The sequence below is a fragment of the Nerophis lumbriciformis genome, linkage group LG19 (assembly GCF_033978685.3).
Source record: "Nerophis lumbriciformis linkage group LG19, RoL_Nlum_v2.1, whole genome shotgun sequence".
In the NCBI taxonomy this organism is placed as follows: Eukaryota; Metazoa; Chordata; class Actinopteri; order Syngnathiformes; family Syngnathidae; genus Nerophis; species Nerophis lumbriciformis.
Window position 1 is genome coordinate 25039894 of NC_084566.2, and position 17788 is coordinate 25057681.

Sequence of the window (17788 nt, forward strand, 5' to 3'; positions counted from 1 at the left end):
TAACACTTTTAAAGTCATTTTGATAGTAGGCTAATATAGACACTTACATCATGTGTTGTCTTCATTATAAGACTTTTAAAGTCAATTTGATAGTAGGCTAATATAGGTAATATAGACACTTACATCATGTGTTGCCTTCATTATAACATTTATATAAGACTTTTAAAGTCATTTTGATAGTAGGCTAATATAGACACTTACATCATGTGTTGCCTTCATTATAACACTTATATAATACTTTTTAAAGTAATTTTGATAGTAGGCTAATATAGACACTTACATCATGTGTTGCCTTCATCATAACACTTATATAAGACTTTTAAAGTCATTTTGATAGTAGGCTAATGTAGCTAATATAGACACTTACATCATGTGTTGCCTTCATTATAACACTTATATAAGACTTATAAAGTCATTTTGATAGTAGGCTAATATAGACACTTACATCATGTGTTGCCTTCATTATATCACTTATATAACACTTTTAAAGTCATTTTGATAGTAGGCTAATATAGACACTTACATCATGTGTTGCCTTCATTATATCACTTATATAATACTTTTAAAGTCATTTTGATAGTAGGCTAATATAGACACATCATGTGTTGCCTTCATTATAACACGTATATAAGACTTTTAAAGTCATTTTTGATAGTAGGCTAATATGGCTAATATAGACACTTACATCATGTGTTGTCTTCATTATAAGACTTTTAAAGTCAATTTGATAGTAGGCTAATATAGGTAATATAGACACTTACATCATGTGTTGCCTTCATTATAACACTTATATAAGGCTTTACATTTTTTGCAGCTCGAGACAGATTTTTTTTGGTGTGTATTTTTGGTCCAATGTGGCTTTTTCAACATTTCGGGTGTGCCGACCCCTGGTCTAGCGGGAGTTGCCAAGGAGAAGCCAAAGCTTGAAAAATCCTCTTCTGTGGTTAAAGTGTCCTATTTTGGCAACACTTGGCCTCCTAAAATAGGAAAACAAAGACAAGTGCCATCCATCCATCTTCTTCCGCTTATCCGAGATCGGGTCGCGGGGGCAGCAGCCTAAGTAGCCAGCCACTTTGTCCAGATTCTCCCGGGGAGTCAGCTGGGTGTCATAGTCTCCCCAACGTGTCCTGGGTCTTCCCTGTGGCACGTGCCCTAAACACCTGGTCCAGAGCGCATCCTGGCACGCTATGTCAACCGACGTAATGACCCCCCGCCGTGTTAAAGGTGCTGCCCCCTGCTGGAGTCCCGTGTAGTTGCACCTCACTGCTGACCAGTGCCATCTTGAGAGGCATGTTGCAATGACATGACTGTACTTTTGGTTTTGTCTCGGGAGGAGATGACGTCAGAGATGTCCACTACTTGGAGGAGGAGGAGGAAGAGGAGGAGGAAGGCTTGATTTGACGTGTCGAGTCCTCCCTCTGCCCCCTCCCTCCCCGATCAGGTGTTGCATGAGGCTGCGTGACATTGAGCATCTCCACAAGTTGTGACGGAAAGACGCGGGAATGTAAAGGACCATTCTGGACTTGTTTAGGATACGACACCGCGGATGAAGCGTCCGCGCGGACACGCGTGGCGATAATCCACGCCTCCTCTTCTTCAAGCTTCATCATCCCCATCCCTCGTCATTACAGCGCGTGGATTGCGCGCGCTCCCCTCGGCGGCATTCCCCTCGCGTGACGATGATGACCTCCCCCCGCGCCTCCGCCGCCTCGCGCCGCAGCCCCACCGACAAGAAGCACGGGCCCCGGGTTCCACGCGCGCAGCAGGACGTGTCCCCCGCCAAGGCGCTGAGGTAACTGACCCCCTCCGCCCTCCCGGAGCCCGGCATGGAGCTGTCCGAGGTCCGCTGTTCGAGCGCCAGCGAGGAGCTGTACACCATCAACAGGACGCCGAGCAGCAGCAGCGGCGGCGGCGGAGGAGGAGGAGAAGGAGAAGGAGGGGACGGAGGAGGGGGGACCACCGACGGCACCGGTAGACCCAAGCGGCTGCTGTGGCAGAACGCGGTCCGCCACATCACCGAGCAGCGCTTCATCCACGAGCAGGGCGGGGGAGGCGGCGCCGAGGACCCCTACGAGCCGCAGCAGGACGCCCGGAAACAGTCGGCGGGCCGGACGTCGCTGGGGGAGCGCCACAACAACGGCGGCACCAAGGTGTTCCCCGAGCGGGCCAGCAGCGACCTGGGCTTCCTGCAGATCGACTGCGCGCCCACCAACTCGGACTTCTTCCTCAACTGGGGCTACACGTACCGCGGCGTCATCCTGCCCACGCTGCGGAACGCCTTCAAGTCCCGCGACCTGGAGCGCCTGTACCAGCGCTACTTCCTGGGCCAGAGGCGCAAGTCCGTGGTGGTGATGAACATCCTGGACGTGGTGACCAAGATCACCCTGCTGGTGCTGCACCTCAGCATGGCCTCCTCGCCCATGGACCCGGTGAAGGGCGCACTGCTGGGCTTCTTCGCCGGCATCGAGGTGGTCATCTGTGCCTTGGTGGCGGTCCGCAAGGAGACCACCTCGCACGGATACCTGCAGTACAGCGGTGTGGTCACGTGGGTGGCCATGGCCACGCAGATCCTGGCGGCGGGTCTGGGCTACGGCCTGCTGGGGGACGGGGTGGGCTACGTCCTCTTCGCGCTCTTTGCCACCTACAGCATGCTGCCCCTCCCCCTCACCTGGGCCATCCTGGCCGGACTCTTCACCTCGGGACTCCACCTGCTGGTCCGCCTGCTGGTCTCCCACAATGCACCGCTCTCCACCAACCAGGTAAGTGCACACCTGCTCCCTCCATTCCTTCACTCTTTTTCTCCTCCTCTTGACTAGACTTAGACTTCCTTTTTATTGTCATTCAAATTCGAACTTTACAGCACAGATAAGAACGAAATTTCGTTACATAAGCTCATGGTAGTGCAGGATAAAAAAGCAATAAGGTGAATATATAAATAAATAAATATATATAAATAATATATAAAATAAATATATATATATAAATAAATAAATAGATTACTGTACAGATAAGTATATTGCACTTTTTCACATGCGTCCACGTTTATGGATGTATGTTGTATTGTCTTTTTTATTCCAGCGAGTCAATCCATTTTGGGGGGATTTGAGGGGATAATTTAATTATGATGCGTTCAAGAGTCTTACGGCCTGAGGGAAGAAGCTGTTACAGAACCTGGAGGTTCTGCTTCGGAACCTCTTTCTAGAGTCCAGCAGTGAAAACAGTCCTTGGTGGGGGTGGGAGGAGTCTTTGCAGATTTTCTGAGCCCTGGTCAGGCAGCGGCTTTTTGCGATCTCCTGGATAGGAGGAAGAGGAGTCCTGATGATCTTTTCCGCCGTCCTCACCACTCTCTGGAGAGACTTCCAGTCTGAGGCACTACAGGCTCCATCTTGCCACCTATAGTTAAGTTAAAGTTAAGTTAAAGTCCCAATGATTGTCACACACACACTAGGTGTGGTGAAATGTGTCCTCAGCATTTGACCCATCCCCTTGTTCACCCCCTGGGAGGTGAGGGGAGCAGTGGGCAGCAGCGATGGCCGCGGCCGGGAATCATTTTTGCTGATTTAACCCCCAATTCCGTTTTTATAATCTTTGGTATGACTCGGCCGGGGTTTGAACTCACAACCTACCGCTCTCAGGGCGGACACTCTAACCACTAGGCCACTGAGTAGGTATATATTTTTATTAGGGATGTCCGATAATGGCTTTTTGCCTATATCCGATATTCCGATTTTGTCCAACTCTTAATTACCGATACCGATATCAACCGATATATTCAGTCGTGGAATTAACACATTATTATGCCTAATTTGGACAACCAGGTATGGTGAAGATAAGGTCCTTTTTTTTAAAAATTAATAAAATAAGATAAATAAATTAAAAACATATTCTTGAATAAAAAAGAAAGTAAAACAATATAAAAACAGTTACATAGAAACTAGTAATTAATGAAAATGAGTAAAATTAACTGTTAAAGGTTAGTACTATTAGTGGACCAGCAGCACGCACAATCATGTGTGCTTACGGACTGTATCCCTTGCAGACTGTATTGATACATATTGATATATAATGTAGGAACCAGAATATTAATAACAGAAAGAACCAACCCTTTTGTGTGAATGAGTGTGAATGAGGGGAGGGAGTTTTTTTGGGTTGGTGCACTAATTGTAAGTGTATCTTGTGTTTTTTATGTTGATTTAATTGAAAAAAAACAACAAAAAAACGATTCCGATAATAAAAAAAACGATACCGATCATTTCCGATATTACATTATAAAGCATTTATCGGCCGATAATATCGGCAGGCCAATATTATCCGACATCTCTACTTATTATCAACCATCCTTCTCTAATCTCCTGCTGGTTCTGGTTCTGTTCAAAGTCCTTCAGCACCAGAAGCTGTCCACGTTGTAAAACACGCGCGCACACACACATGGGCGCAAATCCTGTGGGTGTTTCGGGGCCGAGCATCCACTTGGGATTGATGGCAACTTTCCAATCTTTAAAGTAAATTTTGATAAATTAATCTTGTTGTTGTTAAATTAGTGGCGTGTTTGGTCTGTTTTGCATGATAAAAAGGACCACAAATCATATAGTCTATAATTAACAAAGCCTAACCAAGATAACGTTGTGCCCAATATTAAACTAATGACACAATTATCTTGACTTTGAACACACTGCACGCGAGTGAATGAAGGCCATACTTACTCAACAGCCATATATGTCACACTAAGGGGTGGCCGTATAAACAAAGCCAACACTGTCATAAACATGTGCCATATAGTGAAACCACACTAAACAACGACGACACGCACTATTTGGAAGAATATTTGCATCGCAACACAACATAAACACTACAGAACAAACTCCCAGAATTTCCTGCAGCACCAACTCTTCCGGGACGCTACAATATAAACAAACGCCATTGGTGGATCTACACCAGAGGTGTCCAAACATTTTCCAGCAAGGGCCACGTAGAGAAAAATTGAAGGATGCGAGGGCCACTTGTATACATTTTGTATATGAAAAATACTCCAACTAAAACAATGTAGGTGAACATATGCTGACATTTGAAAAAAACTTCGACATCTTAGCTTTGTGTTATAGATAACAAAGCAATAACATAATTAATGGTTATTTTAATAATGATTTTATTTGTATTTATGTTAACTGTGCTCGAAAGTAAGCTTGTATTTACTAATATTGCTATACCGTCAACTGAAACGCGTTTAAGAGCTTTAGTACACTCAAAAACATATCATGTCTCACAAGAAATGTGTACACTTTTTCGTCATGACAGGACACACAGAAATCATCAAAGACCTTAAAGGCCATTTTGGTTTCCAGGTCTCATTTTTAGGGGATTTGGTCCCGTTTAATTTTTCATAGTTTTTTGTTCTAATTTGGGACCTGTTTAGTTTGTCTATAGAGTGTGTCGCGGGCCGATAAAAACCGAGCTGCGGGCCGCACTTTGGACACCCCTGATCTACACCTAACATCCACTGTAATGATTCCACGTACAATAGCGTATCTAGTCGATACTACTATGATTATATCGATATTTTTTAACATCACAAATTCTTATTTCGTTTTTTTTACATTTATATGTCCCTGGACACATGAGGACTTTGAATATGACCAATGTATGATCCTGTAACTACTTGGTATCGGATTGATACCCAAATTTGTGATATCATCCAAAACTAATGTAAAGTATCAAACAACAGAAGAATAAGTGATTATTACATTGTAACAGAACGTGTTAAAAGAGAAAGTAAGCAGATATTAACAGTAAATGAGCAAGTATATTAATAATTCATTTTCTACCACTTGACAAAATAATAGAATGATAAATGACACAATATGTTACTGCATATGTCAGCAGATAAATTAGGAGACTTTGTTTGTTTACTTACTACTAAAAGACAAGTTGTCTTATATGTTCACTATTTTGTTTAAGGACAAACTTGCAATAAGAAACATATTTTTAATGCACCCTAAGATTTTTTTGTTAAAATAAAGCTAATAATGAAATTTTTTTGTGGTCCCCTTTATTTAGAAAAGTACCAAAATACTTTTGGTACCGGTACCAAAATATTGGTATCGGGACAACACTAATACACACACACCGAGCACCCACTGGCAGAAATGTAGATCGGTGCCTATGCACACACACTCACACACTCAGTCCTAAACTAGTTTTAGCGTCTCCCACTGGTGATGATTTCCACCTCTTTTATGAATCATGCATTTATTTTTAACCTGCAATGATTCAGTCAGGTAGAATCCATCTTTTCATTTCACGCCTACTGCTGAAAAAAACGTGCTGACATGATGATTGCATAGGTCAAAGGTCAGATAAGAATTCACACTTCTGTCTGACGCATGATGAGAGGGTCAAAGGTCCCGGCTCAGGGAGTGGACGTAAGTTTAAAGTTTTTAATGGGCTCTCGCACAGCCGTCATATATACATCATGAAAACTGTCTTTCCTAATGGAAATCATATAAAAACAAACTGATCATTTTTTCCCAGGATGGTGAAAGCTTTATTAACTGCACAAGCAATGTTGAAATCAACAATAAGAAGAAGCTTTTAGACATGTTAAAATGTATTCTTTGTGCAACTCTGACTCAGACTCATTAAGTTCCTGAATGACTAATAGGAAACATTTAGGAGTGAAGTCATGTGACCATGCCAGGATAAGACTTCCCCTTAATGTCAGTGTCAGGTATGAGTTAGCACATTTCCAAAATCTATTTTTTACCATTAAAAGGGAATTGCACTTTTTCTGGATTTTTACCTATCATTCACGATCATTATGAGAGACAAAAAAACAAGTCTTTTTTTTATTTATTTATAATTTCTAAGATGTTAAAAATGAAACATGCGGCTAATGGTGTCATGATCCGTGGTCTGGATCATGTTTTGTTTAGTTATGTTCTGTTAGTTTTGGACTTCTTTAGTTCCCGTTTAGGCCTCCTTGTTTGCTTTTGTCACCATGGCGACTTATTGTGTTCACCTGTCTCTGATTGGTGCTCGCCCGCTCACCTGCTTCCCAAGCACTACCGTAATCAGAGGCATTATTTAAGTTGCCTTTGCCAGTCAGTCAGCCTGGCTTCATTGTTTACGTCACGTTCTGACCAAGTAAGTGTTCATGTTCTATGCCATAGCTTCTGCTAACTAGTAGTTTCATGTGTTTTAGACACGCTTGCCTTTTTTTTGTTGTGTTGTTTGTGTTTTTGGTAGTTAAGTGATTTATGTTAATAAATCCAATCCTACCTTTACGCCTTCGTCCGGAGCCGTCTTTGCATCTTGAAAGAACAACCGCGCAGCAAGCTGCGACCCCCCCCCCCCCCATCGTGACAGAATGAAGCCAGCTTACAGTTCTTTCGCAGCGGACCACGAGGAGATGGAGACACGCTGGCGAAGACGGAAGCCAGCCAGAAAGGCTTCGTTTCGCCGTCAAGACGCGTCATTCCCCCAAACTCCTACTCCGGACAGCAGGACGCCACAATCAGACCAGTATTCCTTGCCGCCAAAGCTTGGTAATCCAATTCATCATTTCGCCAAGCAGTTCATCGATTGGGCAGCTGGAGACCTGCGCTGTTGACATCACGCCGCCGCCTGCTGATGACGTCATAGGCCAGGAATTTTTTTTTCTGAATTCTGTTTCGCCCTCCAAGACTCAAGCCCCACCCACATCACGGACATTTTCTTTTTGTCCACCCACTCAAACTCAGGTGGGGAATACAAAAATACATTTTGGACAATTTAAAGGGGAGGCGTCTACCCCCCTCCTGTCCTCCCTCCACCCACCCCTAAAGACGGTTCCAGACCGCAAGGAGCGCGTCTGGTATCCGCTCCTTGAGGGGGGGGCTAGGGCCCGGAGCTGTACTAGTGGGGTGGCTCAGCTGCTCCATGCCAAGCCGCAACCCCCAGCTAGGCCACCTCCACCTGCACCAAAGCTAGCACCTGTAGCTGCTCCACGGCTAGCACCTGTATCTGCTCCACGGCTAGCACCTGCCGCCGCACCAAGGCTAGCACCAGCTCCACCACGCCAAGACCCACCACGCCAAGCTCCGGTACCAGCTCCACGACGCCAAGTGCCGCCAGTCGCAGCTCCACGACGCCAAGTGCCGCCAGTCGCAGCTCCACGACGCCAAGTGCCGCCAGTCGCAGCTCCACGACGCCAAGTGCCGCCAGTCGCAGCTCCACGACGCCAAGTGCCGACAGTCGCAGCTCCACGACGCCAAGTGCCGCCAGTCGCAGCTCCACGACGGCAAGTGCCGCCAGTCGCAGCTCCACGACGCCAAGTGCCGCCAGTCGCAGCTCCACGACACCAAGTGCCGCCAGTCGCAGCTCCACGACGCCAAGTGCCGCCAGTCGCAGCTCCACGACGCCAAGTGCCGCCAGTTGCAGCTCCACGACGCCAAGTGCCGCCAGTCGCAGCTCCACGACGCCAAGACCCAAACCAAGACCAAGACCCGCCGCCGCCACCTAACTCTGCCCCGGTGGATACGGGGACACGTGGTCTGGCGACCCACCGCCATGTCCCCCTCCCGCCCTCCCATGACTCTTGTTAATTTTTTTATGGACATCTGGAATCTGTCTTTAAGGGGGGGGCTCTGTCATGATCCGTGGTCTGGATCATGTTTTGTTTAGTTATGTTCTGTTAGTTTTGGACTTCTTTAGTTCCCGTTTAGGCCTCCTTGTTTGCTTTTGTCACCATGGCGACTTATTGTGTTCACCTGTCTCTGATTGGTGCTCGCCCGCTCACCTGCTTCCCAAGCACTAATCAGAGGCATTATTTAAGTTGCCTTTGCCAGTCAGTCAGCCTGGCTTCATTGTTTACGTCACGTTCTGACCAAGTAAGTGTTCATGTTCTATTCCATAGCTTCTGCTAACTAGTAGTTTCATGTGTTTTAGACACGCTTGCCTTTTTTTTGTTGTGTTGTTTGTGTTTTTGGTAGTTAAGTGATTTATGTTAATAAATCCAATCCTACCTTTACGCCTTCGTCCGGAGCCGTCTTTGCATCTTGAAAGAACAACCGCGCAGCAAGCTGCGACCCCCCCCCCCCCCCATCGTGACAAATGGGAGTAACCGTTGTAGCCTTCAAAGCCCTCTAAAACAACTTCAAAATTCCATCAAAATTTTATATTCACACTGAAAGTCTGTATATAATAAAGTAAAGGACACGTTCATAACAATATGTAATATATTCAATATTAATATAAATTGAAAATAATTTGCAAAATCATTGTAATCTGTTTTGATTTACGATTTACACAGCATGCCAACTTCACTGGTTTTGGGTTTTGTATATTCATAAAGATGTTATCAAATATTAATTAATACCTAATTAAATAGAAAAACAGTTGGAGTTTTTCTTAACTTTTTCTGTGTTTATGTGTGGAGTACATGTACTATCCTCCATGGAAACATAATTTGTTTGATCACCTCCTTTTTGTCTGAAAGTCCAGTTTGGAGAAGTATTTGACCTTGGACATATAGTCGTCCATATTGGCAGCCACATTCATTCAATCATGTATCGATTCATTCATTCATTCATTAATTTATTCATTCATTAGAGCGTTAAAATATTGTTTTTGCATTTGACCAAAAACACACAAACACTGGCTTCCTCGCCAGGCAAGGCACGTTTATTTAGCACAATTAAAAAAAATCAAATAAATACAATCATCATATGAATAACCACTATTTAAATTAAATTGTGAGTGTATATATATATATATATATATATATATATATATATATATATATATATATATATATATATATATATATATACAATGTATAAATAGTCAAGGTTTCTGTGGTTTGTCCGTTATACAGTGCTCAATCCTGAGGTACAGTGGAATATACATTAGGTCAGGAAAAAACACAGAGGCTATTTCATCCCTACAAGCCTGTTTCGCAGGTTTCCCTGCTCTTCAAGGGATTTTTACAAACCTGTTTCGCAGGGAAACCTGCGAAACAGGGTTGTAGGGATGAAACAGGGCTGTAGGGATGAAATAGTCTCTGTGTTTTTTCCTGACCTAACATATATGTATATATATACATTAGGGCTGCAACTAACAACTAATTTGATAAGCGATTAATCTGTCGATTATTACTTCGATTAATCGATTAATAATCGGATAAAAGAGACAAACTACATTTCTATCCTTTCCAGTATTTTATTGGGGGGAAAAAACAGCATACTGGCACCATACTTATTTTGATTAATGTTTCTCAGCTGTTTGTAAATGTTGAAGTTTATAAATAAAGGTTTATAAAAAAATTAAAACATTTTTTTTTTTAAATAAATAAAAGTAGCCTCTGCACATGCGCATAGCATAGATTCAACGAATCGATGACTAAATTAATCGTCAACTATTTTAATAATCCATTTTAATCGATTTAATCGATTTGTTGTTGCAGCCCTAATATATATATATATATATATATATATATATATATATATATATATCGAACCATCATAACAAGGGGGTAATAGCTCAACAATCTTTTTTCATCCAAAAACAACAACATTACAGCGAGCTTAAATGTCGACACTAAACACGCACAGACACACACACGTCTCGTTGGTGCGCTCCAAAAACAAAAAAAGGAAAATATTTTTGCCTTATGTCTGGGAATATGTGTGACATTGCTGAACACTCTGGCAGTTTTCCAGTTATTAAAGAACAGTGGCTTCACTTAGTTACCGCTTGCGTTAACGGTAACTAACACCTGCTCCCAGTGCCACCAACACTGGTTTAAATGTAACTTAGATATTGGGTTTCACTACGTAAAAGCGATTTGAGTCACTAGAGAAAAAGCGCTATATAAATATAATTCACTTCACATCTGTCAAGCGTAGATAGGTGTATGCCTTTCCACATCATGTCAAACCAACTGAATTTACCACAGGTGGACTGCAAATAAGCTGCAGGAACATCTCATGGATGATCAGTTGAAACAAGATGCATCTGAGCTAACTTTTGAGCTTAAAGGGGAACATTATCACCAGACCTATGTAAGCGTCAATATATACCTTGATGTTGCAGAAAAAAGACCATATATTTTTTTAACCGATTTCCGAACTCTAAATGAGTGAATTTTGGCGAATTAAACGCCTTTCTATTATTCGCTCTCGGACGTGACATCACATCGGGAAGCAATCCGTCATTTTCTCACTTTCGCCGGTGTGTTGTCGGAGGGTGTAACAACACGAACAGGGACGGATTCAAGTTGCACCAGTGGCCCAAAGATGCGAAAGTGGCAAGAAATTGGACGAAATTTGTTCAAAATACGAGGCTGTGGGGAAAGCCGACGAAATGGTCAGTCGTTTGTTCCACACACTTTACCGACGAAAGCTATGCTACGACAGAGATGGCAAGAATGTGTGGATATCCTGCGACACTCAAAGCAGATGCTGACATCAACTCCAAAACTGGACAGATCAGCTTTCAGGAAAAGAGAGCGGATGAGGGTATGTCTACAGAATATATTAATTGATGAAAATTGTATTCATTACTCGCGGTTTTACGTAAATTATTATACATAAACTGTGTTTACCAGTAATTTAGCTTAAAAACATTTATTTTTTTCAATCATTCGAGTACATTCGGGTAGTCTTGTGTAATGCAGTATTTTGTGTCTATTTAGGTATGGTTAACCTGAGTGCTGAAATCGTGGAAAAATATATGTTCTTAGCGCGCCTGAAATGGGCTGTCTGCACTCTCAAAGTGCATGTTGTTGCCAAATGTATTTCATATGCTGTAAACCTAGTTCATAGTTGTTAGTTTCCTTTAATGCCAAACAAACTCATACCAATCGCTGGTTAGAAGGCGATCGCCGAATTCGTCCTCGCTTTCTCCCGTGTCGCTGGCTGTCGTGTCGTTTTCGTCGGTTTCGCTTGCATACGGTTCAAACCAATATGGCTCAATAGCTTCAGTTTCTTAAATAAATGATAAATGGGTTGTACTTGTAAAGCGCTTTTCTACCTTCAAGGTACTCAAAGCGCTTTGACACTACTTCCACATTTACCCATTCACACACACATTCACACACTGATGGAGGGAGCTGCCATGCAAGGCGCTTACCAGCACCCATCAGGAGCAAGGGTGAAGTGTCTTGCTCAGGACACAACAGACATGACGAGGTTGGTACTAGGTGGGGATTGAACCAGGGACCCTCGGGTTGTGCACGGCCACTGCGCCACGCGTCTTCTTCAATTTCGTTTTCGCTACCTGCCTCCACACTACAACCATCCGTTTCAATACATGCGTAATCTGTTGAATCGCTTAAGCCGCTGAAATTCGAGTCTGAATCCGAGCTAATGTCGCTATACCTTGCTGTTCTATCCGCCATGTCACAGGAAAATGGACGGGTGTATATAACGATGGTTAAAATCAGGCACTTTGAAGCTTTTTTTAGGGATATTGCGTGATGGGTAAAATTTTGAAAAAAACTTCGAAAAATAAAATAAGCCACTGGGAACTGATTTTTAATGGTTTTAACCCTTCTGAAATTGTGATAATGTTCCCCTTTAATGGCAAAGGCTGTAAATACTTAAGTACGTGTGATTTCCTAGTTTTTTATTTTTAATCAATTTGAACCCCCCCCCCCCCCAAAAAAAAATTAAATTCACATCATCATTATGATTATGTGTGTAGAGTTTTGAGGACAAAAATGAATTTATTCCATTTTGGAATAAGATTGTGTAACATAACAAAATGTGGAAAAAGTGAAGCGCTGTGAACACAGTACTTTACGGATGCACTGTACTATGTATGATACAGTATGTAAACTACATGGACTATTACTATGATGTGTACCGCGTATTGCTTGTCCTTGAGACATACGGTGACCCCTCCCTCCACCGGCCGCACTGTGCATGCACATATGCACACGTGGGTCTGTGTGTCAAGCAGTTGTTTAGCATACAACCGATGATGCCGTAACGTTTAAGATTCCCGACTCTGTCTCGTTCTCCTCATCCCGTCAGGCTCAGAATAGCCTTCATCGATCCCACTCCGTCTCTTCAGAACCCCCAGGGTCCCTCCTGAGACCCCCAACCTTAGTCTGCGGCCTGCTGTATTGAGCGCCTTCAAAGCCACAATGCTCTGATCGTCTCGCTGTGGAAACAATAGGCTGGTATTGAGCTTCCCTGCCTCCTCCCCCCCAGAAGGAAATATCCAAACAGACGACATTGTGCTCCTATTGATGACAGCCTTTGTGCAGGAGCCGTTTAGTCTTTTTAGCAGCTCCTCAAAGAATAGACCTGTCCGTAAATAACACATTAGCTTGTTTGACTGCGTTCTAGTGTGTGTGTGCGTGTGTGTGTGTGTGTGTGTGTGTGTGTGTGTGTGTGTGTGTGTGTGTGTGTGTGTGTGTGTGTGTGTGTGTGTGTGAACAGTCGCGCTTAGGGGTTTTTTGTGAAGCAGAGGCCATTATGAAGTGAATAGCCCTATATCACACATACGCACACATGTGCACACGCTCAAAGCGAGAGCGATTAGCCCAGCCTGCCGCAGTTTCCTCTTTCAAGGTCAAACTGGGCTTACCTTTGGGGCGGCTGCAGCGAGGAGATAAAGTGTGCAAAAATGAGGAAAAATGCAGCAAGTGATGGTGACATCGGGCGTCAGCGTCATGTCCCTAACGTGCAAGAAAAAAAAAAGTGTGCAGTGCAGTTCCGCGCAGAAAAACAACTTCACAGTCGACATTTCCTCAGAACAAACTGCTGCCTGGCAATGTAAATCATCTCAAGTATGCTTCAATTCTACTCGTTAAATTTTTTTGCTTGGCTGTAAAAAGGAAAAACACTGCCTCAGCTTGTTTAGTTAATTCATTAGTTTATTTAGCTGTAACATATAGCGACGTTATTGCTGCTAGTGGACAGGATTCAATTAGACTGCATCAATCAATCAATCAATCAAAGTTTACTTATATAGCCCTAAATCACAAGTGTCTCAAAGGGCTGCACAAGCCACAACGACATCCTCGGCTTAGATCCCACATCAGGGCAAGGAAAAACTCAACCCAATGGGACGGCAATGAGAAACTTTGGTCTTTGAACTACTTAAAGGCCTACTGAAATGCGATTTTCTTATTTAAACGGGGATAGCAGGTCCATTCTATGTGTCATACTTGATCATTTCGCGATATTGCCATATTTTTGCTGAAAGGATTTAGTAGAGAACATCGACGATAATGTTCGCAACTTTTGGTCGCTGATAAAAAAGCCTTGCCTGTACCGGAAGTAGCAGACGATATGCGCGTGACGTCACAGGTTGTGGAGCTCCTCACATCCGCACATTGTTTACAACCATGGCCACCAGCAGCAAGAGCGATTCGGACCGAAAAAGCCACGATTTCCTCATTAATTTTAGCGAGGATGAAAGATTCGTGGATGAGGAAAGTGAGAGTGAAGGACTAGAGGGCAGTGGGAGCGATTCAGATAGGGAAGATGCTGTGTGAGGCGGGTGGGACCTGATATTCAGCTGGGAATGACTAAAACAGTAAATAAACACAAGACATATATATACTCTATTAGCCACAACACAACCAGGCTTATATTTAATATGCCACAAATTAATCCCGCATAACAAACACCTCCCCCCTCCCGTCCATATAACCCGCCAATACAACTCAAACACCCGCACAACACACTCAATCCCACAGCCGAAAGTACCGTTCACCTCCCCAGCACATATATTTCCCCAAAGTTCCCAAAGTTACGTACGTGACGTGCACATAGCGGCACGCACGTACGGGCAAGCGATCAAATGTTTGGAAGCCGCAGCTGCATGCGTACTCACGGTACCGCGTCTGCGCATCCAACTCAAAGTCCTCCTGGTAAGAGTCTCTGTTGTCCCAGTTCTCCACAGGCCAATGGTAAAGCTTGACTGTCATCTTCCGGGAATGTAAACAATGAAACACCGGCTGTGTTATCCGGCACAACAGTCAGGAGGTGCATTCTACGGCGGGGGTGCGTTATCCGGCACAACACCTGCCGCAATACACCGCTTCCCACCTACAGCTTTCTTCTTTGCTGTCTCCATTGTTCATTGAACAAACTGCAAAAGATTCACCAACACAGATGTCCAGAATACTGTGGAATTTTGCGATGAAAACAGACGACTTCATAGCTGGCCACCATGCTGTCCCAAAATGTCCTCTACAATCCATGACGTCACGCGCAGGCGTCATCATACCGAGACGTTTTCAGCAGGATATTCCGCGCGAAATTTAAAATTGCACTTTAGTAAGCTAACCCGGCCGTATTGGCATGTGTTGCAATGTTAAGATTTCATCATTGATATATGAACTATCAGACTGCGTGGTCAGTAGTGGTGGGTTTCAGTAGGCCTTTAAGCCGTTTCACAGTGAGAAGTATGTTAAAATGCAGTGCACTGTCAGTACCATGATGTCTATACTTAACTTAACACTCGGAATGCTGAGTGTGCACTTACCACCCTTGAGAGGTTGCAGTTCACCATTAAGAAGAAGACAAGATGCAGATAAATACCAAATAAATAGCAAAGTTGTTGTGACGATCTGTCACTTCACTTCTGTTTGTGTTTCCTTGTGTTGTGTTTATTTCCTGTCAGTGCTCATATTTGATTTCCATTTTCTGCTTGTCTCCTCTGAGCGCTCGTTTCCCCCACCTGTCCCTGATTGGCAGCCCGGCACACCTGGTTGCAGTTGCCAATCAGGCTGCTATTTAAGCCTGCCTCGCCTGTTCCTCAGTGCTCGAGTATTGTTACTATGTTTTGGACCTCCGCATGCATGATTGTTTCTCTTTATTTATGAGTATTAAAAGACTCTTACCTGCACGTCGATCTCCTGGTTCCTACATCTTGGAGTCACAACTACTGCAGCCATGCGGGTTCATGACAGTTGTGTACCAGAGGGTGGATGAATACACTATGGGCCTGATCAACTCAGATCACTAATCTCTGTCACTAACTGCGATGGTGCACTGCAATGTTTTTTCTTACCTATTGGTACCAGTTTTTGTGTTTTTGGTACCGGAAATTTTAAATCAAACCAATGGCGTCATTGTGGCTATATTGATAATATAATTTTGCCTTTCTTTTTACTTCCTCCCCCTTGCCTCTTCTGACACAAACAACCTGTTATACAGGTTGCAAGTTGAGGTGTTGGTAGCCGTTTCTATACAACACACCAAGCCGCCCATTTGCCCGTTCTCTTAGCTGCTCGGTTATTGTTTTTATACGGAGGGGATTTGTTTTGGTCTGTCGATTTTCCGATTTTGAGTTCTACCGATGGCAGCACGGTGCAGCAGGGGTTAGTGTGTGTGCCTCACAATAAGAAGATCCTGGGTTGAATCCCCGGGCTCAGGGTCTTTCCGTGGGGAGTTTGCATGTTCTCCCCGTGACTGCGTGGGTTCTCTCCAGGTACTCCGGCTTCCTCCCACCTCCAAAGCCATGCACCTGGGGATAGGTTGATTGACAACACTAAATTGGCCCTAGTGTGTGAATGTGAGTGTGAATGTTGTCTGTCTATCTGTGTTGGCTCTGTGATATGATAATCATCTCATTTTTAAATTTTGCTATGTTTACTAAGTCTTGCATATTTATTATATACTTGTTCAGGGTGTACCCCGCCTTCCGCCCGAGTGCAGCTAGGATAGGCCATACTTGCCAACCTTGAGACCTCCGATTTCGGGAGGTGGGGGGGCGTGGTTGGGGGTGTGGTTAAGAGGGGAGGAGTATATTTACAGCTAGGATTCACCAAGTCAAGTATTTCATATATATATATATATATATACAGTGTTGGGTTAGTTACTGAAAACCAGTAACTAGTTACAGTTACTAGTTACTTTATTTCAAAAGTAACTCAGTTACTAACTCAGTTACTTACACCAAAAAGTAATGCGTTACTGTGAAAAGTAACTATTTAGTTACTTCTTCTACTTTTTGTTTTTAAAGCTCCCATTAATGCCCTTTTAGCCTTCATTTCAGTACTGTTATTGCACTGGAGAATAATACAATCTGTTGATCAACTTGACATACATTTGCATCACTGAACTCTGCTAAGCAATGTGCTCTACATACAACACACAAAGACAAAGATATGTTTCAAAGGGCCAATTTATTTCAGGCCAGAACAAATTGACAAAACTATTTTAAATAGCTGCAACATAACATACATAAGTAACAAACAGCATAATAACACTAACACTAACACTAACCACGTTAAACCCAGACTCCAAACTAACAAAGGTCTTAACTCATTCTCTTTCTATGCCACTTCAATATGGAATCCACTCCCAACAGGTGTAAAATAAAGGGCATCTCTATCCTCCTTCAAAACCGCACTAAAAGAACACCTCCAGGCAACTACAACCCTAAACTAACACCCTCCCTTCCACATAATACCTCTTCGGATTGTAAATAATCAAATGTAGAACTTTTTCTTATACTTTCTGATCTCTCTCTCTGTGTCCACTACTTGCTGTACATATCCTACCAAGTCAGTCCTACACTGTTTCAATGTCCATTTCTCTGATGATGCAATTGTTGATGCTGATTGTTGATGACAGAAGTGTTGATACCCCCCTCCCTCGTCCTCCATATTCCACACCCCGGATTGTAAATAATTCAATGTATATACCCTGATGATTATCTTGTGTGATGACTGTATTATGATGTTAGTATGTATTTGATAGTATATATCTGTATCATGAATCAGTGGACCCCGACTTAAACAAGTTGAAAAACTTATTGGGGTGTTACCATTTAGTGGTCAATTGTACGG

At 43.4% G+C, this 17788-nt stretch overlaps 1 protein-coding gene across 2 annotated transcripts in view; it reads left to right on the forward strand.

The window, feature by feature from the left end:
- Positions 1 to 1328: 1328 nt before the first annotated feature.
- Positions 1329 to 17788, forward strand: part of adcy8 (adenylate cyclase 8 (brain)) — a 140383-nt gene continuing 123923 nt past the window's right edge. Inside the window, exon 1 of one of the 2 annotated variants that reach the window (XM_061979126.1) lies at positions 1329 to 2759. In XM_061979126.1, coding sequence (XP_061835110.1) covers positions 1827 to 2759 — 933 coding nt within the window. In that variant the 5' untranslated portion in view covers positions 1329 to 1826. The remainder of the gene's footprint in view (positions 2760 to 17788) is intronic. The other variant, XM_061979125.1, reaches the window with a different exon arrangement.